The 23732-nt window shown below is 37.2% G+C and overlaps 1 protein-coding gene across 19 annotated transcripts in view; it reads left to right on the top strand.

Annotated features, from left to right (window-relative positions):
- PARD3 (par-3 family cell polarity regulator) overlaps positions 1-23732 on the top strand; it is a 624325-nt gene that overhangs the window by 289905 nt on the left and 310688 nt on the right. For 16 of the 19 annotated variants that reach the window (XM_081820853.1, XM_081820848.1, XM_081820854.1 and 13 more), the window contains exon 5: positions 16993-17124. The exons of the other annotated variants lie outside the window; for them this stretch is intronic. In XM_081820853.1, the coding sequence (XP_081676979.1) occupies positions 16993-17124 (132 nt within the window). The remainder of the gene's footprint in view (positions 1-16992; positions 17125-23732) is intronic. 19 annotated transcript variants of the gene reach the window in all.

The following is a 23732-nucleotide window of genomic DNA, read 5'->3' as shown; positions in this document are numbered from 1 at the left end:
ATACCTTAGAATATTTCTGACACCCTGGATTTATTGTTTCTCTTTGATTTAGTTGCTTGACGTGTTTGGTACCTTTCCAGTACTCCTCATATACACAAGCTCTTGGAAGAGTTGCTATCTTAATTATGTCTTTGTCATCTCTCTTTCTGTTCATTAGAAGAGTTATGAGATCTTTCTTCTAACTTTAGAAAAATATTTATATAAACATTTCTGTAGTATATTTTAAGATTCCTCAAATAGTCTTTTTCTTATAATACTACTATTTGCTCTTTGCATTTATAAAGTAATGAAAAGTATAAAGAAGCAAGTAAGTAATTTGGAATTGTGTAGATGAGTAATACTGACAGTTCGGTGTATGAACGTGGGACTCTGGAGCATAGTTCTGTATAGCTGGTGGCTGTCCTTATTACCAGTGGGGAATCATCGAATGAGTATAGTTTAATTTCCTGACTTTTTTCCCTAATTTTGTCTTATATTGAGAACATTTTCCCATGTCTCATAAATATAGATAGCTTGCATAATGTTCTTTTATGTACTGATTTTTTTTTGTAGTTGGTGTTTATTCATTTTATTTGGTGATTTTCCTGTTGCTTGACATTTATTCTTTGCCAGGTTTTTTTTTGCTCTAATAAGTAACCTTTAGAAGTACCCTTCAGAAAATATCCTTATATATTAATTTATGTTGACATCTCTGATTATTTTCTTAGAACAGATTCCTGAAGTAGACTTATTTGACCAAGGAAATGAATATTTTTAAAGCCACTGATAATTGTTTCACATAAGTTCATGACTAATAAAGAGTAAAGTGCTTATATTGTATAAAGCACTGTGAGAAGTCCCAGATGGAGTGAGCTATGGGATGAGGGGGAGGATAAAGAAAACAAAGAAGCAAGTGGTACTGTTCCTGAGTTCTGGAACGTACTGTCTTACTGTACAGTTTAATGGCTCCCATTTGGCTCTGCATCAGAATCACCTGTGAACTTTTAAAAGATGAAATATATTTGTAACAGTGGATTCCTTTACCTATTTCAGGAGATTTGTGTGTTTATTTAAAGCTGCTTCACTGATTTCAGGGCAGGGTCTGTTTTTGTTTTTTGGTTTTTTTTTTTAGAACTGAAAAGGAAAAAGAAAAGTGTGCTTGTTTGCCTGTTAAGAGAGGGTAAATAAGAGTATTATGGTTATTTTGAGATGTCTTCTTTTAGGCTAATTTTTCTATCATAGCAGAATAGAATCTGGAACATTTACCATATTTGGTTTTGTGATATTTTACTTCTCATACTTAGATTGCTCAAATTTATAATTTTCAATTGAAAGTTCATTAAGAAGAGTTTTTTTGAGTTTTAAATAAAATTATTATAACAACCTGCTGGGATATTGGATCCTATTCTGTCAATGCCAGACTGGAATAGGACATATCTTTTCTAAATAGAAGCTCCTATAATGTACCTGTCTATTGTTCCTTGGCATATTGTCCTCCACCCCCAGTCTTAGTTTAAAGTACATTTGAATACATCGGGTCAAGACACCATATTCCCATTATCATGTGTGAAGTCACCAATGCTAATTCAGACACAAGGAACTTCCAGAAAATGCATACTTCTTGTTTTATTCAGAGTCAGAAAACTTTGCCGGTTGCTGTGCTGACAGTGTATTAGCAGTTACCATTGGCTCCTACTTCATGGTACTCTAAAATAGCTGCTTGCTTGCTCATTCATTCATTCATTCATTCATTCATTTTTTATAGAGTTGCAGTCTATGTTTACCTATTTGTTTGCTTCCTCATCCCTTTCTCAATCATTTGGCTTCTGAATCTCTGCTTCTCCTTTATGCTTTCTATTGTATAAAGCCAGTCATATTGGCAAATTTGAGTAGGCTATTTTATTTTTAAGCTAGTGCGTTTGACCAGTTGGCTATTGAAAAACGTTGTCTATCTTTTGTTATTTATGAGCCAGTCATAGGTGCTAGTGAGTTACAGTAATCATCTAAACCTCAAAGGATGAGCTGAGATCATTCCCTAAAACCACATGTTTCCTCTGTGAGAGACCTATAGCTGTGTTTAATTTTCTGGGGCATTAGCTTCAAGGGAGATCCAGCTGAGACTTAGATGTTAGACTATTCTACAGCAACATTTGTATTTCCCATTAAAGGCCTCTGAAACTATAAATTTCACCCTTCTATTTTGCATATTAAAAGATCTTCATTTGATTGCAGTACAGTTGTGTGCTTTTAGTAAGTGGTGGTTATAATCATTTCTACAGTAGGCTAACTTCAACTGCCAAGCTCACCTAGTTGGAGTTGTTAATAACCTAGTCTCATCTATTTCTGTGCCACATGTAGGGATATGATCTGTCTTCACTTGCTTTGAATATTATAATTTGTGTTCAAAGTTATAAAATCCTAACGTGCTGTTGAGAAAATTTTTGAGCCTGGATATGTGGTATTTTTAGAGTTCACAAACCATTCCAGAAATATAAACCAAAGTAATGTCAAAATCTTTATTGAGCAGCCTCAAAGTTACATAGAGTAGAGAGGGAAATGAATATGTTACACCTGTTTTTCTTGACTTGGAGAGAACTCTGAAAACTGAGAATGACATTGAATCATATTGAACAGACATTTGCATGGCTTTTATACACTTAAAAATATTTTGACCTTATTTCATCTTTTTAACTTGGTTTTTGTTTTTAATTTTTGATACATTAGCTTATAAACCTACTTCCTTCAAGTCACAAAGTTAGATGTAGTCACTTCATGTCCTCTTGTTAACAAGAAAAGTAGAAGATGGGACTGCTCAGGACTAGAGCCACCTGCTGCTTGCATTCTAGCTGGACTGGCAACCTTGGTTGTAAGTTGCTTGGCTTCCAGGTCTGCCTTTGGAGAAATGCATTTCAGTCAAGGTGTTTTAGAGTGTGGGGGTAGAAGTGGTTCCCATCTATGTCATCTCTAACCTGTATCCGTTTTGAGGTTTTTGATATTTTCAAGTAATCATAGCCAGGTTTTTTTGAGGACTTCTTGCCAGACACTGTGCTTGGTCTGTTACATGTTATATCTCATTTAATCCCCCACTCCTGTTTAAGTGTTGTTCGTGTTCCCATTTTATTGATGAAGAGGTAAAACCTTCAAGAGTTTAAATAGGACACGTAATAGTTAAACCAACTGTTAAATGGTAAAGTTGTGATGTGAATCTAGATTTTGCAGTTTCAAATTCTGTGCTTTTGACAAATATCCTACCCACATCGCAACATGCTTACAGACTTTATACATTGCCCAATTATTAAAAAAAATTTTTTTTCTTTGTTAAAGATTTTACTTGTTTATGCCCAATGTTCATTTAGTTGAATAAACTATAAAATATTTCACAATAACCTTTTCATTTTTATTTCCTTTAAATCTTTCTGTTATGCAGTTAAGACATGAATATAAGAATAATGGGCATGTGCTTATTATTAGAACTGGCATATTTTTTTTTTTTTAAAGATTTTATTTATTTGACAGAGAGACACAGCGAGAGAGGGAACACAAGCAGAGGGAGTGGGAGAGGGAGAAGCAGGCTTCCTGCTGAGCAGGGAGCCCGATGCGGGGCTCGATCCCAGGACGCTGGGATCATGACCTGAGCTAAAGGCAGACGCTTAACGACTGAGCCACCCAGGCGCCCCGAACTGGCATATTTTTTTAAAACCTCACCAAGTCTATATTATATCTTAACATTTTAGTCTTAAGTAAAAAAATGCTGGCTTAATGAATATCTGTACTAATAATCTGATTATGTTAACTGATCTCCATTTCTGTCCCTTTTTTTGAGGAATTTTTTGTGTTTGTTTTCTCTAATCCTTGTGATTGATATTATTGTTATTGAGAATTTATATATTTGGCCCTCTTCTTGATATTTTATGTGCATTAATGACAGCAAAGTAAATAATGGTACAGTTGGATTATAATCCAAAAACCAAAATAAATATCCATAAGACTATACTGATACTAATAAATGATTAAATAAAAAGTAAATGGGAAATTTACTTACAGAAGACAAATTTTCTTACAGAAGAATCCTAAATAGTATAAATAATATGTCCCCCTCCAGAAGGTGGGAGCTTAACTCCCCTCCTCTTGAGGATTGGCTGTAGTTAATTGTTTCCAAAGAAGAGAGGAGGGAATGTGAAAAATACTAACTTTATAGTGGAGAAGTGACAGACTCACCTTAACCAAGTGATTAAGGTTAGTATCACTAATCATAAGTCATGGTGATATCATGAACCCTTGAAATGGTACGGTGGGATGGGTATTTCACCTCAGTGGAGTTTTCCCCAAAACTCATAACTCCAGTTTAATCGTAAGGAATCTCAAGACAAATCAGAACTGACGGACATTCTATGAAGTACCTCACCAATATTCTTCAAGAATATTGTGGTCATAAAAAACTAAGAGAGACTGAAAAACTGTCCCAGGTCAGAGGAGATTAAGGGGATGGAGGATTTAATACAGTTTGGGATCCTGGCACGAAACAAGGACATAAATGGGGGTTGGGGGGAACGGATGGATTGTAAATACATCTGTTAGTGTAGTTAATAGTATCGTATCAGTGTTGATTTCTTAGTTTGGACAACTATGCCAAGGTTATGTAAGATGTTAACATTGGAGGAAGTTGGGTGAAGAGTGGGTAGGAACTCTGTGTACTACCTTGCAACTTTTCAGTAAATCTAAATTTTTTTCCATTACACAAAGTTTTTTTTAAAACCCAGCTTTACGGGGCACCTGGGTGGCTCAGTTGTTGAGCATCTGCCTTCAGCTCAGGTCATGGTCCCAGGGTCCTGGGATCGAGCCCCGCATCGGGCTCCCTGCTCGGCGGGAAGCCTGCTTCTCTCTCTCCCACTCCCCCTGCTTGTGTTCCCTCTCTCACTGTGTCCCTCTGTCAAATAAATAAAATCTTTAAAAAAAAACAAACAAAAAAACCCCCCAGCTTTCAAAGGCACATTGTGTCACCCACATTTTGTGCTAAGAATCAGAGATGGCAGTTCATGCACAGATGTTTGGCATGTGAGGAACCGGGACTCAGCCACAGGTCTCTGTGAGCCCTTGGGCACACCTGGTCATTCCCTGAGATGTATTTTTCTTTTTGGAAATGAGTTATAATGAAAGCTTTTCAACTGATTTTATTAAATACTGATTGATGGTTGGTACCCTTCCCTATGACAAGACTGAATTTGAGAAATGCTCACCAGTTTTAAACCTGGCATTCTCATGGCTGGGTACTCCCACTTATGTCTTTAATTTTTGTTGAGACATCCTGGTGCAACAGCTGTTTTGTTGTCACGTTATTCGGATTGTTAAGGTTTTTTGAGGGGACAGAGGAGGGGTTTCAACAGGAATTATTCCAAATTTTCTGGAATCATGTTTTCTAAAGTTATGATTTTCAGTTATAATTCAGGGACAAAAACAGATTCCTTGAAAGTTAATATCCAGCTTAGAGAACATGCTTTTTCTGCTGATGGGGTTGGAGAGAAGGACTTAATTCTTTAGAAGTTTGAGCTATCAATTTCTTTATGGTAAATGCTTTTCGTGTGGAGATGGAATTCTCCAGAAAAGTCATTATGAAATTATGAGAAGCATAAATAGGATGAGATTTTGATAAGTGAAAATAATTTTTCTACATTTTCAAAAATCTGTGGAGATGATTTACCTGAGGAGGCAATTTCACAATTAAGAGGAAAACTTTAAGAAAGTCATATCGTCGACTGTACCTAGGGACTTGCACAGAAATTACTCAGTTGTTTTGCTAATATACCCAGTTCATTGAAATTATGATTGTGGACTGAAAAATATAAGAAGGAAGTGCTAGTATTTACATTGGCAGGCTAGTTATATGGTGCAAGTATCTTGATTTTCAAATTTTAGTGATTTCTTTGAATATATTGCTTTTAAATTAAGGTGAAAAACATTTAGGTAAATATAAAAGATTTATGTTGCACATTTAGATAATGTGTAAGACTGTAGATATTTTGGAATTAGGCAACTACTATAAGTACCTTACTTTTTCTCTTTCATTCCCCGGCATCTCTTCCCTTCTTCTCTTGGTGTTGTGCAAATTGCTTCTGATGCAAAATGCTATTGTTATTCATAATTTTAGTTAGGAGATATAAGTGTTTAGAGTTACATGTTTTTGAAAGAAAATGAAATGTGGGTAGGTATTTCTTGCTGTCAAAATAAGAAATATGTGGCACTTTCTAAAATGTTTTAAAATTGTTTCAGATTTAAATTTGTTTTTCAGAGTCAAGCAGCATTAGTCAAATGTTGCTCTTCATTTTTATTGTAGTTTTGGAAAATGATCCAGGCTCTTCAAATTGTAACCTGATCTGAAATATTTATATTTTATTTTTTTCTCATACACTTGCCTTTGTTGAAAGAGTAGGGTAAAAAATGATGGTCCCTTTTCTCTATTCCTTATACTTGGTGATAGTGGAATGTTTATGGCCATCTGGCAATTGAGTGGCTTTTTTTCTTCTTCTTTTTTTTTGAGAGAGAGAGAGAATATGAATCCTAAGCAGGCTTCATGCCCAGTGCAGAGCTGGATGGGGGCTTGATTCCACAACTCTGAGATCATGAGTCGAAATCAGGAGTCTGACGCTTAACCTACTGAGCCACCCAGGTGCCCCGTTCATGTTGGTTTTTATGAAGTACTGTCCAAGAAATAAAATGCGAGCTCCTGTTATTACTGCTTCCCTTTTAGTTCTTTTCCTTAGTTCCTCAGAATCCAGATGGAGATAATGTTTTTGTAACTTGAAAAATATTAAACTATCCTCCCAGGCTACCTTCTCCCTATGTTCTTATGGGGGATATTTTCATAGGATAAAGGAGATAATCCCAGTTATACCTGGAAATAGACTGTTTTAATTTAAAACCATTTAAAAATTTTTTTAAAAGATGTATTTATTTGAGAGAGAGAGGGAGGGAGGGAGGGAGTGTGTGTACACACATGTGCACGCCTGAGTGTGTAGGGGCAGGGGCAGGGGCGCAGAGGGAGAGAATCCTCAAGCAGAGCCCCTGCTGAACATGGAAGAAGGAGGCTTCCCACCAAGCAGGGAGACTGATGTGAAGGCTCGATCCCAGGACCCTGAGATCATGACATGAGCCGAAGGCAGACACCCAACCAACTGAGCCATCGAGGCACCCTTCTCCTTCCAGATTTAAAAATTCTGTATCTAAAGTTTTTCATGGCATTCTGAACTGTTGAGCTGGATTAAAAACAACAGAAGAAATTGGTTCAAATAAATAGCCTGAATGAGACAGAGTTTTGCTGATCTTTTTCCTCTTAGATTTCCTTGTTTACTCCATGACCAGATCTGGTGGCTTCAGAGAAATCTGTGCCCTCATGGTCACCTCTGGAAATGTCACGGCCTTTATAAGTTGACCTACATCTCTGTGAGATATTTAGCCAACCTGTTTTCATACCAGATCCCTTTATGTTCATAGCCTGGTGCAGATCCATGCTCTGGGGGTTATTTTTCTTATCTGATGTTACAACAGTTACTACGGTGTACTGGCCAGTTGTAGGTTGTGAGGTAAAACTAAAATGTTATATTTCTGGTTTTGTCAGCATATCAACCGGAAGGATTTGCTATGACAGGAAACTTACTTGCAAATTAATCATAATTTTCAAATGTGTACTTTTTTTTTTTTTTTAAGATTTTATTTACTTAGTAGGGAGAGAGAGAGGAAGCACAAGCAGGGTGAGTGGCAGGCAGAGGGAGAAGCAGGCTCCTCGCTGAGCAGGGAGCCCAATGTGGGACTCGATCCCAGGACCCTGGGATCATGACCTGAGCCGAAGGCAGACGCTCAACCGGCTGAGCCACGCAGGCATCCCCCAAATGTGTACTTTCTGTAGAGAGTTCCAAACAAGAATTTTTTCCCCTGGCATATTCAGCATTCTTGAGTGTCCCACTGATCTAAATGTAATTCTGTGATCTAGAAGCTATTGAATACGTGTCGTAAAGACTAGAAAAGACATGAGTTATTGTTCAGATTTTTCAGGTCAGAATGAGTTTTAAGAACTGTGTACCTTTAATATTTCAAAGGAAAAAAACTAATAAAATTTGATGTACATTATAGGAGATTTGATTGTGTACATTAAAAAAATCTGCTTGGATAAATTATTTTCAATTTTTGCTACTAATTCCTGTTCAAAATCTAAATTCAGTTTAGAATGAAAATTAAAATAGAGATTTAAAAATAAAATATGTATTAATGAAATTTGAGCTACAGAGGTGCTCTAATAAATGTTTTGGCATTCAAAATCTCTGCATTTTGATTTTTTCATTTTTAAATTTTTAAAAAGTTACATTGTCAGTATAATCGATGTCTCATCACAAATTGTACCACACTTTTATAGACTATCACTAATGATAAGTAGTCTGCTAATAGAATTTTGACAGAAATGTATGGATGTTTGAATTTCCTCTTTGTCTTGTCATAGTTCTGTTCAGAAGTAGGAGCAAATTTATAAATACAAACTCTTTCTTTTATCTCTTTTAGCCCTCTCATTAATGATTAAGAATGTGGAAGAAAGCAATTACCCAAAGGAAAGTAGGATATATATATATATATATATATCTCCTATAGTCTACACACACACACACACACACACACACACACACACACACCAGTATTTATACTTATTTACATATGCAGGAATTACAGATAATATGGGCTTAGCTAATGGGATGAATTTGCTTGACCGCAGATCAACAACATTGGGGCATTCCATGTAGGATATTGGTCATTACACTTCAAAATAGACATGTGTCTAGGATAAGTGATGATAATACTGTGTTTGGAATAAAATCCTGTGGTTTTTTATTTTAAAAAAATATATTAATAGGCATGTCGTTGGTTTAAATGGATAGGGACTGCCAAATCTTCTGCCTTCATTTACAGGTTGGTTATTGAATCTGTAATTTTCTGTGTAAGTCAGTTTATTCCCAATCCCACATCTCTCTCTCTTCTTTTTTCTCTTTTTCATTTACTAACTAGAGGACGATTTGAAGGTCAGAAAAGTACATTGATAAAAATCCTATTTACAGACCATTTTATGGTTGTTATCTTCTGCTACACGTTAGCCTTGGCCTTCCTTCCAAGGTCATGCTCTGGTGTAGCCATTAGGAGGCACACAAGGTAAACTCTGGCCACAGAGACCGGAATGGGTCTGTTACATTGAATCAACAATATGATTACTGATGATTTTAGCAAGCTTCATGTAATTAAAAAAAAATTCTAAGCCATAATTACTAATTTCACCTCAGTCTTAAAATTTCGGGTTAGACATCCTGAAAATAGTTTCTTTTGTGTCTGTGTATCATTTCTTGGAGAAATGATAAAGCAGAAAATTGAGCTCTCTTTGACTAGAATTGCCGAGTTGAAAAATAATTGTAAACTTAAAATCTGAAAACTGTATGGGAATATTAGAAACCATAGGATGCATAGAGGGTACAAAAGTTAAATTTATATGCATTGAACGTTCAGTATGTCAAAATATAACACAATTCCTAATGGTTTGTCAAAAGGTCTTTGGAATTTTTGCATTGAAAAAAGTATAACGGTAGTTGGGTTTCTTACGCTAACATAGAAATATCTGGTACTTCTGTAATGTTCATGAAATATTCCTATATTTCTGCAACAGAGGGATGTAGGCTTGCCAAAGAATCTGACCATCAGCTAAGTAGCTGTTTCTGAGAGATAAAGCCTTGGAGTTGCAGCTTGGTATGCCAGGAATAAGCTTCTATCCCAAGGCATTGGGTGGCTTCTGTGTGGTTTCTTTTTATTGAATTGTAATTGGCTTGGGGAGGGGTGATGGGGGAGAGGGGAATTACTTTCCATATCCTGAAAGAGATTTACTGCATAACTAGGGTACTGCTACCAGGGAGCAGCAAATTAATATGCATTTCTCAGCCTGGGTGGCTTTTTGACACCTGATGATATGGTAGTACATTTAGATGATAAGGAAAATCCCTGATCACAGCAGGAATGTCTGTTTTTTTCTGGCAAGAGGGATAGCAAAGCTGAATGGCTGTTTGGGACAGCCTCATGAGTGAAGGATTAAAATTGTAATTAAAAAAAAGGAGAGTAATTCCTTATGGTATTTTTCTTACAAAAATTGTTAGATAAAGTAGTAATGGCTTTACTATAATAGATTATTTCTTGTCATTAGCAAATTTAATAATCATTAGGATTTTGGATATTGGTAGTACTGACAGATTTTTATAAGTCTAAAGAAAAAGATTTCTGTTTTTTTTTAAAGATTTTATTTATTTATTTGACAGAGAGAGAGAGAACACAAGTAGGCAGAATGGCAGGCAGAGGGAGAGGGAAAAGCAGGCTCTCTGCTGAGCAGGGAACCGGATGTGGGGCTCGATCCCAAGACCCCAGGATCATGACCTGAGCCGAAGGCAGCCGCTTAACCAACTGAACCACCCAGGCACCCCAAGATTTCTGTTTTTACCTTGAAGTTTACCAATAGACAGAATGGAGGCATTAATTTGATCATAGAATGAAATAGATTTAAAGTCACATTCTCAAATTTTTTAAAATAAATACAGCTCTAACTTGTTGCAAAAATATTAATGGCAAAGATTTTTGTTGGTTTGGTTTTTTCTTTAGGTTAGAAAATATAGGTTTTGCAAATACATTTAACTTAAAAATGTTGACTTTTTTTGTAGCTGACAATAGTCTGATCCATTAAAAATGTAGATAATCTTTCATAGACATATTAAGACTACCATGTTTTTTTTGTTGTTGTCGTTCTTGTTGTTATTTAGCCATCTAAGGACTTTATTAGTTGCAAACACTTCTTTCCTTCAGAAACAAATGACAGCATTATGTATTACATTCCATGCCTTCATACTTTTTAAAAAATTTTTTTTAACTTTAATGGGAACATAGGAATGCAAACTCACAAATGAGCTAAGAGAAAATTCTTTTCAAAAATCAAGTACTTTAACCTATATAATTTGGAAGAAAAAAGCAGTATGTTTATCAATATGTACTATCAGGCACTCACTCCCATGCAAAGTTCATGTAGGTAGTAAGTTTAGATTCATTGCCAATCAGATCAGTGAATTTGGGAATGTTTTGAGAAATGCTCATCAGATCTTTTGGACATTCAGATATTTCAGCGTCAGTGCAAGGTTAATAATGAGAACTTTTTTTTTTTTGAAGGATTCTTTTTTGTGTTTATTATTATGGTCTCTCATTAAATTCTCATTCTTCTATTAAGTACATTAAATATTTGTTGGGTACCTATTTTGTGAAAGGCTCTGTGCTGGGCATCATAGGGATAGAAAGATGGTCCTTTCTCCAAAGCTTATAATGTAGTAGAGTTTGCTAGAGGTTATGGCATTTATTTTTTTTATAGAATTTTTTTTCATTTAAATTCAATTAATATAGGATGTATTATTGGTTTCAGAGGCAGAGGTCAGTGATTCCTCAGTCTTGTATAATACCCAGTACTCATTACATCAGGTGCCCTCCTTAATGTCTGTCAACCAGTTACCTCATCCCCCCACCTCCCTCATCTCCAGCAACCCTCAGTTTGTTTCCTATGATTAAGATTCTCTTATGGTTTATCTCCCTCTCTGATTTCGTCTTGTTTTATTTTTCCCTCCCTTCCCCTATGATCCTCTGTCTTGTTTCTTAAATTCCACCTATGAGTGAGATCATATGATAATTGCCTTTCTCTGATTGACTTACTTCGCTTGGCATAATGACCTCCAGTTCCATCCATGTCATTGCAGATGGGAAGATTTCATTTTTTGATGGCTTAGTAGTATTCCATTACACATACACACACGCACACGCGTGCACACACACACACCACATCTTCTTTATCCATTCATCTGTTGATGGACATCTGGGCTCTTTCTGTAGTTTGGCTATTGTGGACATTGCCGCTATAAACATTGGGGTGCAGGTGCCCCTTCAGATCACTACATTTAAGACTACTATGTTTTTTTTTTAAGATTTTTTAATTTATTCATTTGACAGAGACACAGCGAGAGAGGGAACACAAGCAGAGGGAGGGGGAGAGGGAGAAGCAGGCTTCCCGCCAAGCAGGGAGCCCGATGCGGGGCTCGATCCCAGGACTCTGGGATCATGACCTGAGCTGAAGGCAGACGCTTAACGACTGAGCCACCCAGGCGCCCCTAAGACTACTATGTTTTTAAAATCATTTACACTGAAATGAATATTTTTAAGCTGAAAATAGTATGTACTGTATACATTTCAATTGGAAATCATGAATATCCAAGCATATATTGTGAAGGAGAAATCATATTGCATGTTATGATGTTTGTTGTTATACTAACATTGTAAATACAGAATCACAACTTTATAGGACTACAGTCTTCGTCTGAACTTTGGATCAAGCTCAGGATTGTGAGGGAGAACATGAGTGAAATGCTAGTAGTACCTGCATGATGCTATCAACAAAGTAAAGCATATATTGCATAGTGATTAATAATATATTTTAGAAATTCTTCACTTTCTTGATAATGACTAAGGTTACTTCAGCTGGGCTTCTCATACATTATAGATTAATGTATGAATCCATTATTGACATGACCATAACAATATTGAATTAGGAAAACTTTTTTGTTATGAGGGGTTAATATCAATTTTATTTTTCTTATCTATTAACTATTCAAAGTTGATTCTACAAATATAAAATTGAATTTTTCGGTTGGAGTTCAAAAGGACAGATTTTTTTTTTAATCTTTAGCCCTTATCTCCTTTAATATGATTACTTTGTGGTGGCCTGAAACATGAATTACATGTCATAATTGATGTAATTGGAGAAATGTCACACTGCTTTTTAGATGCAACTGGAAATAATTACATTATCCACAGACATTGTATACTGTAGGTGTGACATTGAATTGAAATAGGCATATAACAGTTATACATCTGGTAGTATAAATCTAAAAGTACAATCATATTTCAGTGAAAATGCGTTTCACTGATGTTTATCGTGATGCCTTTTGAAAGCATTCCCTTTTTCATTTTTAAAACAACTTACAGAAGTGTTCTTTGAAAATTCAGGGATTCTGAACCATGTGAAAATGACATTGAAGTAAAAGCCCTCCATTATTGGTATAGGCCACTGAGCTAAGTGCTTGAGTTTAAAGGTGAATGGCGATCTTCTGCCTTGGTTTCGATGTAACAGTGGAAATAGCAATTTTAAAAATTAACTAAATTATAAGTTAGAGCTATAATTAGAAGTAAAATTAGAATATAGTGGTAATAAAAAGCATGACATTCTGATGTCTGTTGAAAGTCCGGGAATCCTTCTTAGAGAAAGTAGCAATTGCATTGGGTGTTGAAAAATGGTAAGTGATCTTACAAAAGAGGTGTTATTGGAGTCTAGGCTCTGAAAGAGCATAAGTAAAGGTGAAGAGGCATGTGGCACAGCAAGCGTGATTGTGTGCAGTTTCCTCTGGGCTACCTGCAGTGTCTGTCCCACGGGTGATGTGCTCCAGCGTACATTCTAGAACAGTCCTCTGTGGGAAGTGGCGGAGAGCACTGTTGGAGAGGTTAAGGCTGGGGCCCGCCTCCAGTTTGAAGGTTGCTGTACTAGTTTCAGATGAGAGACGAGTAGAAAGAGGTGAAGAGTATGATGAACATTTTTCAGAAGGGTGCCAAGATTAATGGAGAAAGTGAGTTTCATTTTGGATCTGTTGATTTGGAGGTATCTTTGGGATGGACAGTTGGAAATTTAGATCATGAATTCAGGAAAAGTTTAGTGTTGGTGACCCATGCCTGAAAGTTGTCAGGAGGGAGGTTTTGAAATGATACACTTTTTGAGCTTGGCTAAGGATACAGGAGTGAGCAAGCCATAGGTAGAGCTAATAAGGGCCATTTCAGGAAAGAAAAATAATGGTGGAGATTCAGAAGGAATCAAAAGAAAGTACCAGTCACATCCTGGATTCTAGACACCAAGGAAAATGAGCATTTTGTGTCATCTGGTCTCTTCATTTTAAAGATCTACTGTTCCCTTTTTGCAAGCGGTATTTTGTCATTATGTGAACATCCAGCTCACTATCAACTCTTCACCTAACAGTTATAGAATCCATTGATTATCTTTGCCTGAAGGAGTTATTTCTTTAGGAGCTGTATGTGGTGAATTTTCTAAATCTGTTCATTATTCTGTTTGCATTACGTGGCATTCTTCTGAAAAGACAAGCTTCCCCTCATCGACTGGCACTGTTGGTTTCCCTGAAATACAGTTCCTCCTGAAAAGGCAGAATAGATTTTTAATACTTTGTGTTTAATTATTCATTTTCGGGCGCCTGGGTGGCTCAGTTGGTTAAGCGACTGCCTTCGGCTCAGGTCATGATCCTGGAGTCCCGGGATCGAGTCCCGCATCGGGCTCCCTGCTCGGCGGGGAGTCTGCTTCTGCCTCTGACCCTCCCCCCTCTCATGTACTCTCTCTCATTCTCGCTCTCTCAAATAAATAAATAAATCTTTAAAAAAAAAATTATTCATTTTCAAAGTAAAGAGTTGGTGTAGTAATCACCTCTAATGGTGGAAAATGAATAGAGAAGCCAGGTCCTTAGCCAATGGTAGCAGCCCCAAGATCCTTGATATAAAAATTCTACTTGTGTTTCTCTGCACTCCCAATCCTTCCTCCCTTCGTGGACATTCTGTCAGTTATACATTTATCTACCCTTTATGACTTATTTGAATTTCTTGGCAGTAAGTCAGCTAATTTTGCTTTGTTCTCAAGTTATCATGAGCAGGTTTTAAGGCAGAGCTCCTAGTATTTTGAGATACAGTGAGCTTCGGTTTCTTCAGTTGCTTTATGCTTTTCCTTAGACTTTGCCTGTGTCCTTTGCTTATTTTACCATTTCCATGTTCCTGCACACAAGGTCAGTCCCTAATTCCTGGGTGTGGAGCAGCATCGTAATCTTACAGTGTTTTCCTTGTGCTTGCAGTTATATGCTGTGTTATAGCTTTCTTGAGCTGCAGTAACCAGACATGTACAGAGGTTTTCTAGTAAAAGTACTTGCTGCTAATGTTTAATTCTGTCGAGGTTTTAGTTTCTTATCTAGGTATATTAAAAAGAAAACTTTTTAAGTTTCATACTGAAGTTTATACTGGTGAATATTTATAGATTGAAAAAGATTTTTTATACACCACAATATTGGCATAAGTTCCGGACCATCAGTTCATTTTGAAGCTTCTTCCTCTGATGGAATTCACGAAGGAGCAGAAAACAGTATCTTGGTCTATTGCTAAGGTCTATACAGTACAAACCTGTTACATTACACTTTTTCGTGTCTGTGTATTTGCTGCTCATGTGATTTAAGTCATGAGGAATAAGAAACGGTCACGTGTATAATGTCTACAGCCAGACCATCTTTAACAAAGTTATTAAGGAGAATATTTTGGTCCTTCACTTAAAGTGGGGCACTGATGTAAGTGGGTCGAAGTGGTTAACATCTTAAATTTGTTCTTGTAGGAGGTATTTAGATTTACATGTTGAACTAAAATGTTTGACTTCTCTGCCTTATCCTACCTTCCTCATTTCTCTTCAGGACATTGAAATTAGGTTTTATTTTTTATTTTTAAAAGATTTTATTTATTTATTTGACAGAGAGAGAGAGAGCACAAGCAGGGGGAGCGGCAGACAGAAGGAGAGGGAGAAGCAGGCTCTCTGCTGAGCAGGGAGCCCGATGCGGGGCTTGATCCCAGGACCCTGGGATCATGACCTGAGCCGAAGGCAGACGCTTAACGACTGAGCAACCCAGGTGCCCCTGAAATTAGGTTTTGCAGCCCAAAAGCCAAAGCAGATTATTATAAGTTATTATTTCAAAGAAATGTCCAGTAGCATTTGGTGGTTTTGGGATATATATTATATATTTTTAAGATTTTATTTATTTGTTTGAAAGAGAGAGAGAGATTGAGAGAACGAGTAGGAGGAGGGGCAGAGGGAGAAGCAGACTCCCTGCCGAGCAGGGAGCCCAACAACAGGACTCGCTCTCAGGACCCTGGGATCATGACCGAAGGCAGACACTTAACCAACTGAGCCACCCAGGTGCCTGCTTTGGGACATGTTAAGTAAATATTTATCAGCTAACTAGGTTTTTATGTAAAGACTTCACTTGCCATGAGCACCTTGGGGTGAGCAGTTATGTATCTATTATGTACCATGTATTGGGATAAATTAATTTTTCCCTTTACTTGATATTTGAATTAATGCGTACAACTAGCTCGTGAAGTAGCTAACAGAACAGTCTAGAGAATCTTAAGTCTCTTGCCCAAAGTCACACAACTACAAAGATCTAAATAAAGAGCAAATTCTTTGGGGCGCCTGGGTGGCTCAGCTGTTAGGCTTCTGCCTTCGGCTCAGGTCATGATCCCAGCGTCCTGGGATCGAGCCCCGCATCGGGCTCCCTGCTCCGCGGGAAGCCTGCTTCTCCCTCTCCTACTCCCCCTGCTTGTGTTCCTGCTCTCGCTGTGTCTCTCTCTGTCAAATAAATAAAATCTTTAAAAAAAAAAAAAGCAAATTCATTAATCTTTCTTATTCTAAACATTTTGGTGAATTATAGAAAATATCTCACAATATTATTATAAGACTAGAAAGAAGATGAAAAGAGGAGATATCAACAGTCTTGTAGAGAACTACTTTTCATTTTGTGGTGCATGTAATTGGCCCAGGGAGATTGATTTGGGAGGGAGTGCAGGGAAAATGGTTTTGTCTCCCGTGCGCATACGTATGCAGCTACCTTCCCCACTCTAGTCATTACACTCCCTGAACCCCAGACGGATGACTGCATTCATGAGGTCTAATCTGGGTGAAATGTCCTCAATCAGCTCTTCTGTGTAGGCTTGGGAAAAATACTTTGAGTATGCAGAATCACTTTTCTGCTACTTTTGGAAGACCAAATGCATCGTTAATTTGCAAAGTCTGGTTTTTTACAAGGCACCTTTTTGTTTCTTTTTGAATAGAAAGATGAAAACTATAGAAGCCTTCCACGGGATGCTAGTAACTGGTCTCACCAATTTCAGAGAGACAATGCTCGCTCATCTCTGAGTGCCAGTCACCCAATGGTGGACAGGTGGCTGGAGAAGCAAGAACAGGTAACATAAATGAATCTTTCTACACATGTCATTGGTGTAACTTCCTAGCCCATACCCTGAAAGATGTTTCCCTCCATCACTGTGATGATTAAAGGTAAATTACTCTAACAAACTTCAGGTAAGTACCAGGCTCTCTGTCAGAGTTTGTCTAATATGAGTATAAACTATTTCTGTGGTGGTCCCGGATCAAAGATTTCTCATAAGCGGTTATGAATATTTGCTGTGGATCCTGGAGTATCATGACTCCCGAACTTGTTACGTTGCTGAGGCATAGACATTTGGCAGTGAATAGTACAGCTTGAGTAGACTTTCAAGACCACTTATAGGTTCTTCTCTTTATTGATAAGCAGTAAGTCAAAGGACCTGAAGAGGCAAATTAAAATGTTCTATCTTACCTGACTTCACTCTGTAGGAGAAATACATTCTATAGTGTTATTTCAGAATTTCGATGAATTTGTCGGGTTTGGGGACTTTCCCTTTCATAAATGTCAGGGAACTATTTTTGAGGTTTGTAAGTTTTTAGAGGTGCTCAGTTTACTCTGCAGGATTGGCCAGCTACCATTCGTGAAATCAGCATCGTTTACCACTCAGTGTAAGTAACTGGTTCGTGTCCTGGGAAAAGCAGCTGTTTACAAACTTCTTATGACGCTGCTGGAGAAGCCGTCACCACATGAAGACTAAGAATTTATCCAGTTAGTTGTGACACATAAAAAACAAGTTCTTCCAGTGCTGTTGTTTAAAGTCTGAATTGTTTCTTGTTAGTCACAGTATTTTCTTTTTAGTGGAAATTCTAGGGTTTTCTTTGTTGTTTTAAACAGTTTTTGTATTAAAAACACACTTATCTCCTTACTTTGTCACTTATTTTCTTAAAAAAGTTCATTTAAAATTGAAGGCTAGTGAATACTAAGAATGTTTTGTTTTCTGTTTCAGTAATTTCTAAAATTATTAATAATTCTATTGCCTAGATAGTGGAGTAGTTGTTTTTCAATTTAGATTAGTGATGTCAGTGGGAAGAAGTCCTAACTTTACTTAATGCATCTTAGTCTGTGTTTTATAGCATAAGCCTCCTAAAATAATTTTGTGTGGGGGGGTGTTGGAATATGAAACAATAAAAAAAGACAGTTTGCCTTTGATAGCATGTATGGTATCACAAATGTACTGATTTTTATCATATCGTAAATGTTAGAATACATTAGAAGCATTGTGTGATGGAAATAATTTTAAATAATTAAAAAACCATGGAAGTCCTACTTAGGAAAAACATTATTTTCTCAAAATACAGATTTTAAACTCATTGGTGTTATTATTTCATTACCATTTTGAGCTAAATATTTTAAAGAATTAGTTTAGCATGGGCCTGTAGTCAGACTGGCTGGTTATTAGCTATCCACCATAAATGAGACTTGGGCATGTGGCTACCTTGTCCATACTTCAGTTTACTCGTTTATCAAATGGGTATAATCATAGAACCTGCTCCTACAGTTGCTGTATCCAGTGATGGAATACCTACCAAGGGGTTATTAGAATCATGCCTGGTACCCAGGAAAACTGTGTGTCTTAATATATTTGTTAGAAAAAAAGTTGGCTGGGCGCCTGGGGGGCTCAGTCGTTAAGCGTCTGCCTTTGGCTCAGGTCATGATCCCAGGGTCCTGGGATCGAGTCCCACATCGGGCTCCCTGCTCGGCGGGAAGCCTGCTTCTCCCTCTCCCACTCCCCCTGCTTGTGTTCCTGCTCTCGCTCTCTCTCTCTCTGTCAAATAAATAAATAAAATCTTTAAAAAAAAAAAAAAAGAAAGAAAAAAAGTTGGCTGCCAAGAACAGAAATTCTAGATTGCCTAAGAAGATACTCCTTATTCATTTAACACGAAATCTGGAGGCAGGGGTGATTGGTGGTGTAGTCCACAACCCAGCGGACCTCACTGAGGATCCAGATCCTCCATTTGCTGGGAGCTCGACACAGGGCCTCCATGTCTGTGTGCTCAGCTTGTCAGAGCCTCGGACATCACGTCCTTGTACGGGAGAGGAACAGTGCCTTTATCTTCTGCGTGGCTGTTTTTGAAAGCAGATAAACCTTTCCCACAAGCCCCTCCCCCCTCCCCAAACAGATGCCCTTCATGTTGTGTTGCCTAGCGTTATATGACTTGCATGCCAGTTTCTAAATAAAAGGGAGTTGTTGGTTGCGACTAGTTGAGCTTGATCTCCTGGAGCTGGGGGTGTGGGTGTGGCGGTTTGTCTTCCCTGAAACACAGCTGCTCATCACTGAATACAGTCAGGGTTCCCTTAAAGCAAGAAGGGAGGTACGGTTAGCTAATATGCTAAATATGATTATTGTTATTACAAGATTAGGGGAAAAAATTGGCAGTCCAGAGTTTCTAAAGTAGGATATATTTAATTATATTCTAAAAATACACTTTTATTTTTTTAATTGTTGTGGTTGTAGATGTGTTTTTAAGGAGGTAATATAGTTTTTCTTTGTAATTTTGGTATAAAATAGTTTCTTTTTACACAAAAGGAGTTGCATTGAGAAGCCACATACTTTTTTTTCTTCCCAAAAGACTCAGCCTCGATTTGCTTCTGTTGAAGTTATTTGAAGCATTTGTTCCTTGATAAGCAGGTTTTTAAAAAATAAGTACTTCCTTAGTCTATGTAGTCTAATGTAAATGGCATTAGTTAATTGATTCCTGAGCCTGAAAACATCTTCTTCCTTGACTTAAATTTAAAAAATGATGATCCATTCACTAAATTTGATGATTTCACATCAGCAGGATAATTAACGAAACTGAAATCTATTTAACTAGACAAGAACAGCAAAAACAACACAAAATCCATATTAAAACTTTGCCTAAAAGTAGGCACAATTGTTTGGGCAGAAGAGGACAAAGAGGTTATGCTGGACATACTGTAAATCTAGTCCAGATAGTCTCATTTAATTGTGCATTTATTCTTTTAACTGTTTCCCATGAGTCATCTGACTTTAATGGCCAAATATCTCTTCTGTGGGCTTTTTTCTCCTTAGTTTTTGCCATTAAAAATGTAATAAGAGATGAGCATTACATAGATAAAAATAATGTTTTATATGGTAAAAAACAGAAGTCACCCCCCTGCCTTTACAATTTGGGATCACCAGGGTAGAACTGCCTTCCATGAGTTATGCCATCTGGACTGAAGAGGTCAACAGAGTTCTAGATTTTATATGTCTTCAGTGGTTTTGTTTTGCTCTGTTTCCTACTAGATTGCTTGTCTCATTATCTCTGTTTTTTTTAAGGCAATTATGACCAGATCAGTTGTGCCAGTGGGAATAAACAGTAGGAATGAAAAGCACAAGAGAGCGTGTTAAAGTGCTGAGCTAGTAGGCACCTCTGGTAGCTGAAGGTGGCTTTCACTTTTTGTGGGGTTGATCCCGTATAAGGGGATATTGAATCTTTCCCTCTTTTAGAATATTTGTATGGTACGCACTCATATAATCAAAGGTAGGGGATGTATTTTATTAGAACTTTGTACCAGCAAGCACTTGGACTCAAGCTCAACGTGATTTCCAGAAATAGAAGTCTTGCTTTTCAGTTGACTAATTCTTGCTCAGAATAGCCTGTAGCTGAATCCTACATCAGGTTCCTCTCAGAAGGTAGAGGACTGTGTATCTTTCAAAGAGCATCCTTTTCTTGTGACTTCCTTTTTCTGAGCTCTTAGAGGAAGCACAAAGAATTCAATACTAAATGGGTTGTTGTCGTATTGCCTTGAAAAAGTTTTCATGCTTCTGAAATTCTGACTCTGAGACCCAAGAAACAACAACAAAAAAATCAACAAAAGGCTTAGTTTTGATGTGTGGCAATGCTTTAAGAAATCTGAATTCCTTTTAACCATTACCATTTCCCTGACTCGGTGTAGACTATAATTTAATATTGGCAGATAATAGATCATAAGCTGACTTTGTTCTTATATCCCTACAGTTTATTGCAACTAATAAATTCCACAAAAGGAGGCAGGAACTTTACAATACGTTGTTGGAGGAATTTAAGGCCTGAAAGTAGAGGGACCTTCAGGGAAATTTAAGCTAATTGGGAGCCTGCCATTTTCACTACCTGGACTTGGTGAACAGACCTGAAGCCAATTAACAGAAATATCCAGGAGGTGCAAGGCACATTCCAGCCGCCACTTAAGCTCTGTTATAGGGGAATGACTGCCCTGACCTTTAGAGAAAAATCCATGTTTTAGGTTTTTTTTTTTTTTTCCATCAAGCAAAAACTTTGTCTAATTGGCAGATTATACTGGGGGAGGCAAACTGAGAGGAAAACTACCTTAAATGTTTGGTGATGACCCAGTTCAAGTGTGATAGTGGATGTGCGCTGTCCTCACCTTTGTCCCCTGGCCTTCTGGCCCCCAACATTCAGTGTTGTCTCACAGCCATGAGTATAAGGAACAATGACAGTGCCCTTTCTTCTTATTTTGTGAACTTTTGTCACTGTCTACAGTCATAATGCTTCTGCTTCAAGTTTTTTCATGTGGAGAACATTCCTGACTTTTGATATTTATTCCTTCTGAGATGAAGATGGCTAATATGGGGATAGTGTCTGTTTTTACATTAGCCCGAGTCAAGTCCTAGATATTAGAAGTAGAAAATAGCTGAACCTTAAATAGAAAGCATACTTTTTTCTATTTTTAAATTTTAATTAATTAATTATTAAGTAAGCTCTATACTCAGTGTGGGGCTTGAACTCACAACCCTGAGATCAAGAGTCACAGGCTCTATGGACTGAGCCAGCCAGGTGCTTCTCAGTAGAAGTCATATTGAAATAAAATAATGCTTGAGAATAAATTTCTTTCATTTGTCCTGTTCTTAAAAAAGAGTTCTGCTACATTGACGGCTTATTCTGATACTTTTGAAAATATTTATGCTTTATAACTATTTACATGATACACAATGAGAAAAGGTAAGATTCTATGACAGGGTTTCATTTTTGCTTTTCATTATAATTTGATTAAGTCTAAATTTTGAACATCTAGAGCAACAATAAATTTTAAAAATTAGAGCCTATTTTGGATGTGTTAAACATACTGTAGTGAAGAAACATTTTTAAGCTTATCCAGATTTTATATGGGAATGGTTTAAAAAAGAATAAGCAAGCCAGGCGATAAGTAATTGTGGTATTGGGTGTTGCCTGTTTTACCTTGGAGTGATAGGATGATGGGTGTCTGGGATGATTAGGTCCTGCTTCCATACCTCTCATCGAAATTGGTTTTTCCTCTGACCTGCCTGCACATGGGGAGATCCTTTTCCTTTCCCAAATGTTTAAGAGCCTTTTCTAAATGGAAAAACAAAATAAAACAAAACCCCAGCTCATTTCACTGACACCTAGAACCATCCAGATGACGTTAGTAGTCAGTTTCTGAATATGAAATGATCATACTTTTTAAATTACAAAGTTAGGAGATGGCTTCCTTAGCAATCTGATTACAACAGCTGCAGACCAGTCAGTGAACTGACTATGGGGTCATCTTGTTAAAACATGGAAGGGCTATAGAAATTCTGATGTGGGCAGAGGCAGGGCCTCATGGCATCTGCCTCATTAATGGGACATAAGGTTAGGTTCTGGCGCTGCCAAATGGTACCTGGAATGTGTGTGTTTGTTTATGCTTTAATTCTTTAGCCCCTAAACACTGAGAAACCAAATCACTACTAGGGTTATCTGGATAAAAATAATCAAAGCCCTCTGCCTCCAAATTCTAAAATTCTACAGTTTTCTGTTAAAAGGAAGAGCATTTATTCATATTATTTCCTGACTGGTAAACTTCTGCAGAACTTGGGCAGAAGCAGACATCATTGTGTTTACTTCAACAGCAAATATAGAAACTAAAAACATCAAGATTGTTTTAGAATTAAATTTAGTTTTCATTATAAAATGCCAGAGATTTTCTTTAAGCAGAAACCTTTTATATTCACAATAACATTAAAAATAAAACCAAAACAACCTTTGAAAAGCGTTTTCATGTCACCTGGATATATTAATGCCAATAGATTTTGTTGTGCTTTAATAACAAGATGATTTTTGTAATACATGTCTTAAAATTATTTGTGTTTTCAAGCACAGTGGAAGCATCCTGTATGTATGTGCCATATTATTTTCCATCAGCCCTGCACGTTTTCTACTTTTATTATCAAAGAACTGTGGACAGGGAGCATCAGGCAGAAGAAGGGGACTAGAGCACAGGGACCCTGGTAGACATTCTTCTGAGAAGGACACATTAATTTCCTGAGGAGCCTTGCCAGCCACAACAGGGCCACTTTGGAGGCTCTTTTGTCAGGACGACAAGCAGCATTTTACCCTTCCTTACATTTAGTGGCAAAAAGACACTGTGAGCCTGCAGAGTGTGTGTAGAACTGGAAACCTGCCCCTCCCATGAGTGTGTCCTTTTGTCTGACCCATAACACACCAGTTGTGTGGCCTTATCTAGGTGGTATAAACTCTACAAACTTCATTTTCACTGTGTACAAAATGGGGAAAATAATACCCATTTGGCAGATACTGACTTTGTGTGTGAGGATTAAGTGATCTAGAACATGTAAAATGCAGATCCAGTTTCTGGTGTATTGGAGACCCTTGTTGGATGCTA

Source organism: Leptonychotes weddellii, chromosome 5, assembly GCF_054177405.1.
Source record: "Leptonychotes weddellii isolate Sample4059 chromosome 5, ASM5417740v2, whole genome shotgun sequence".
NCBI classification, from domain to species: domain Eukaryota; kingdom Metazoa; phylum Chordata; class Mammalia; order Carnivora; family Phocidae; genus Leptonychotes; species Leptonychotes weddellii.
This window is presented reverse-complemented; position numbering and strand designations above follow the sequence as displayed.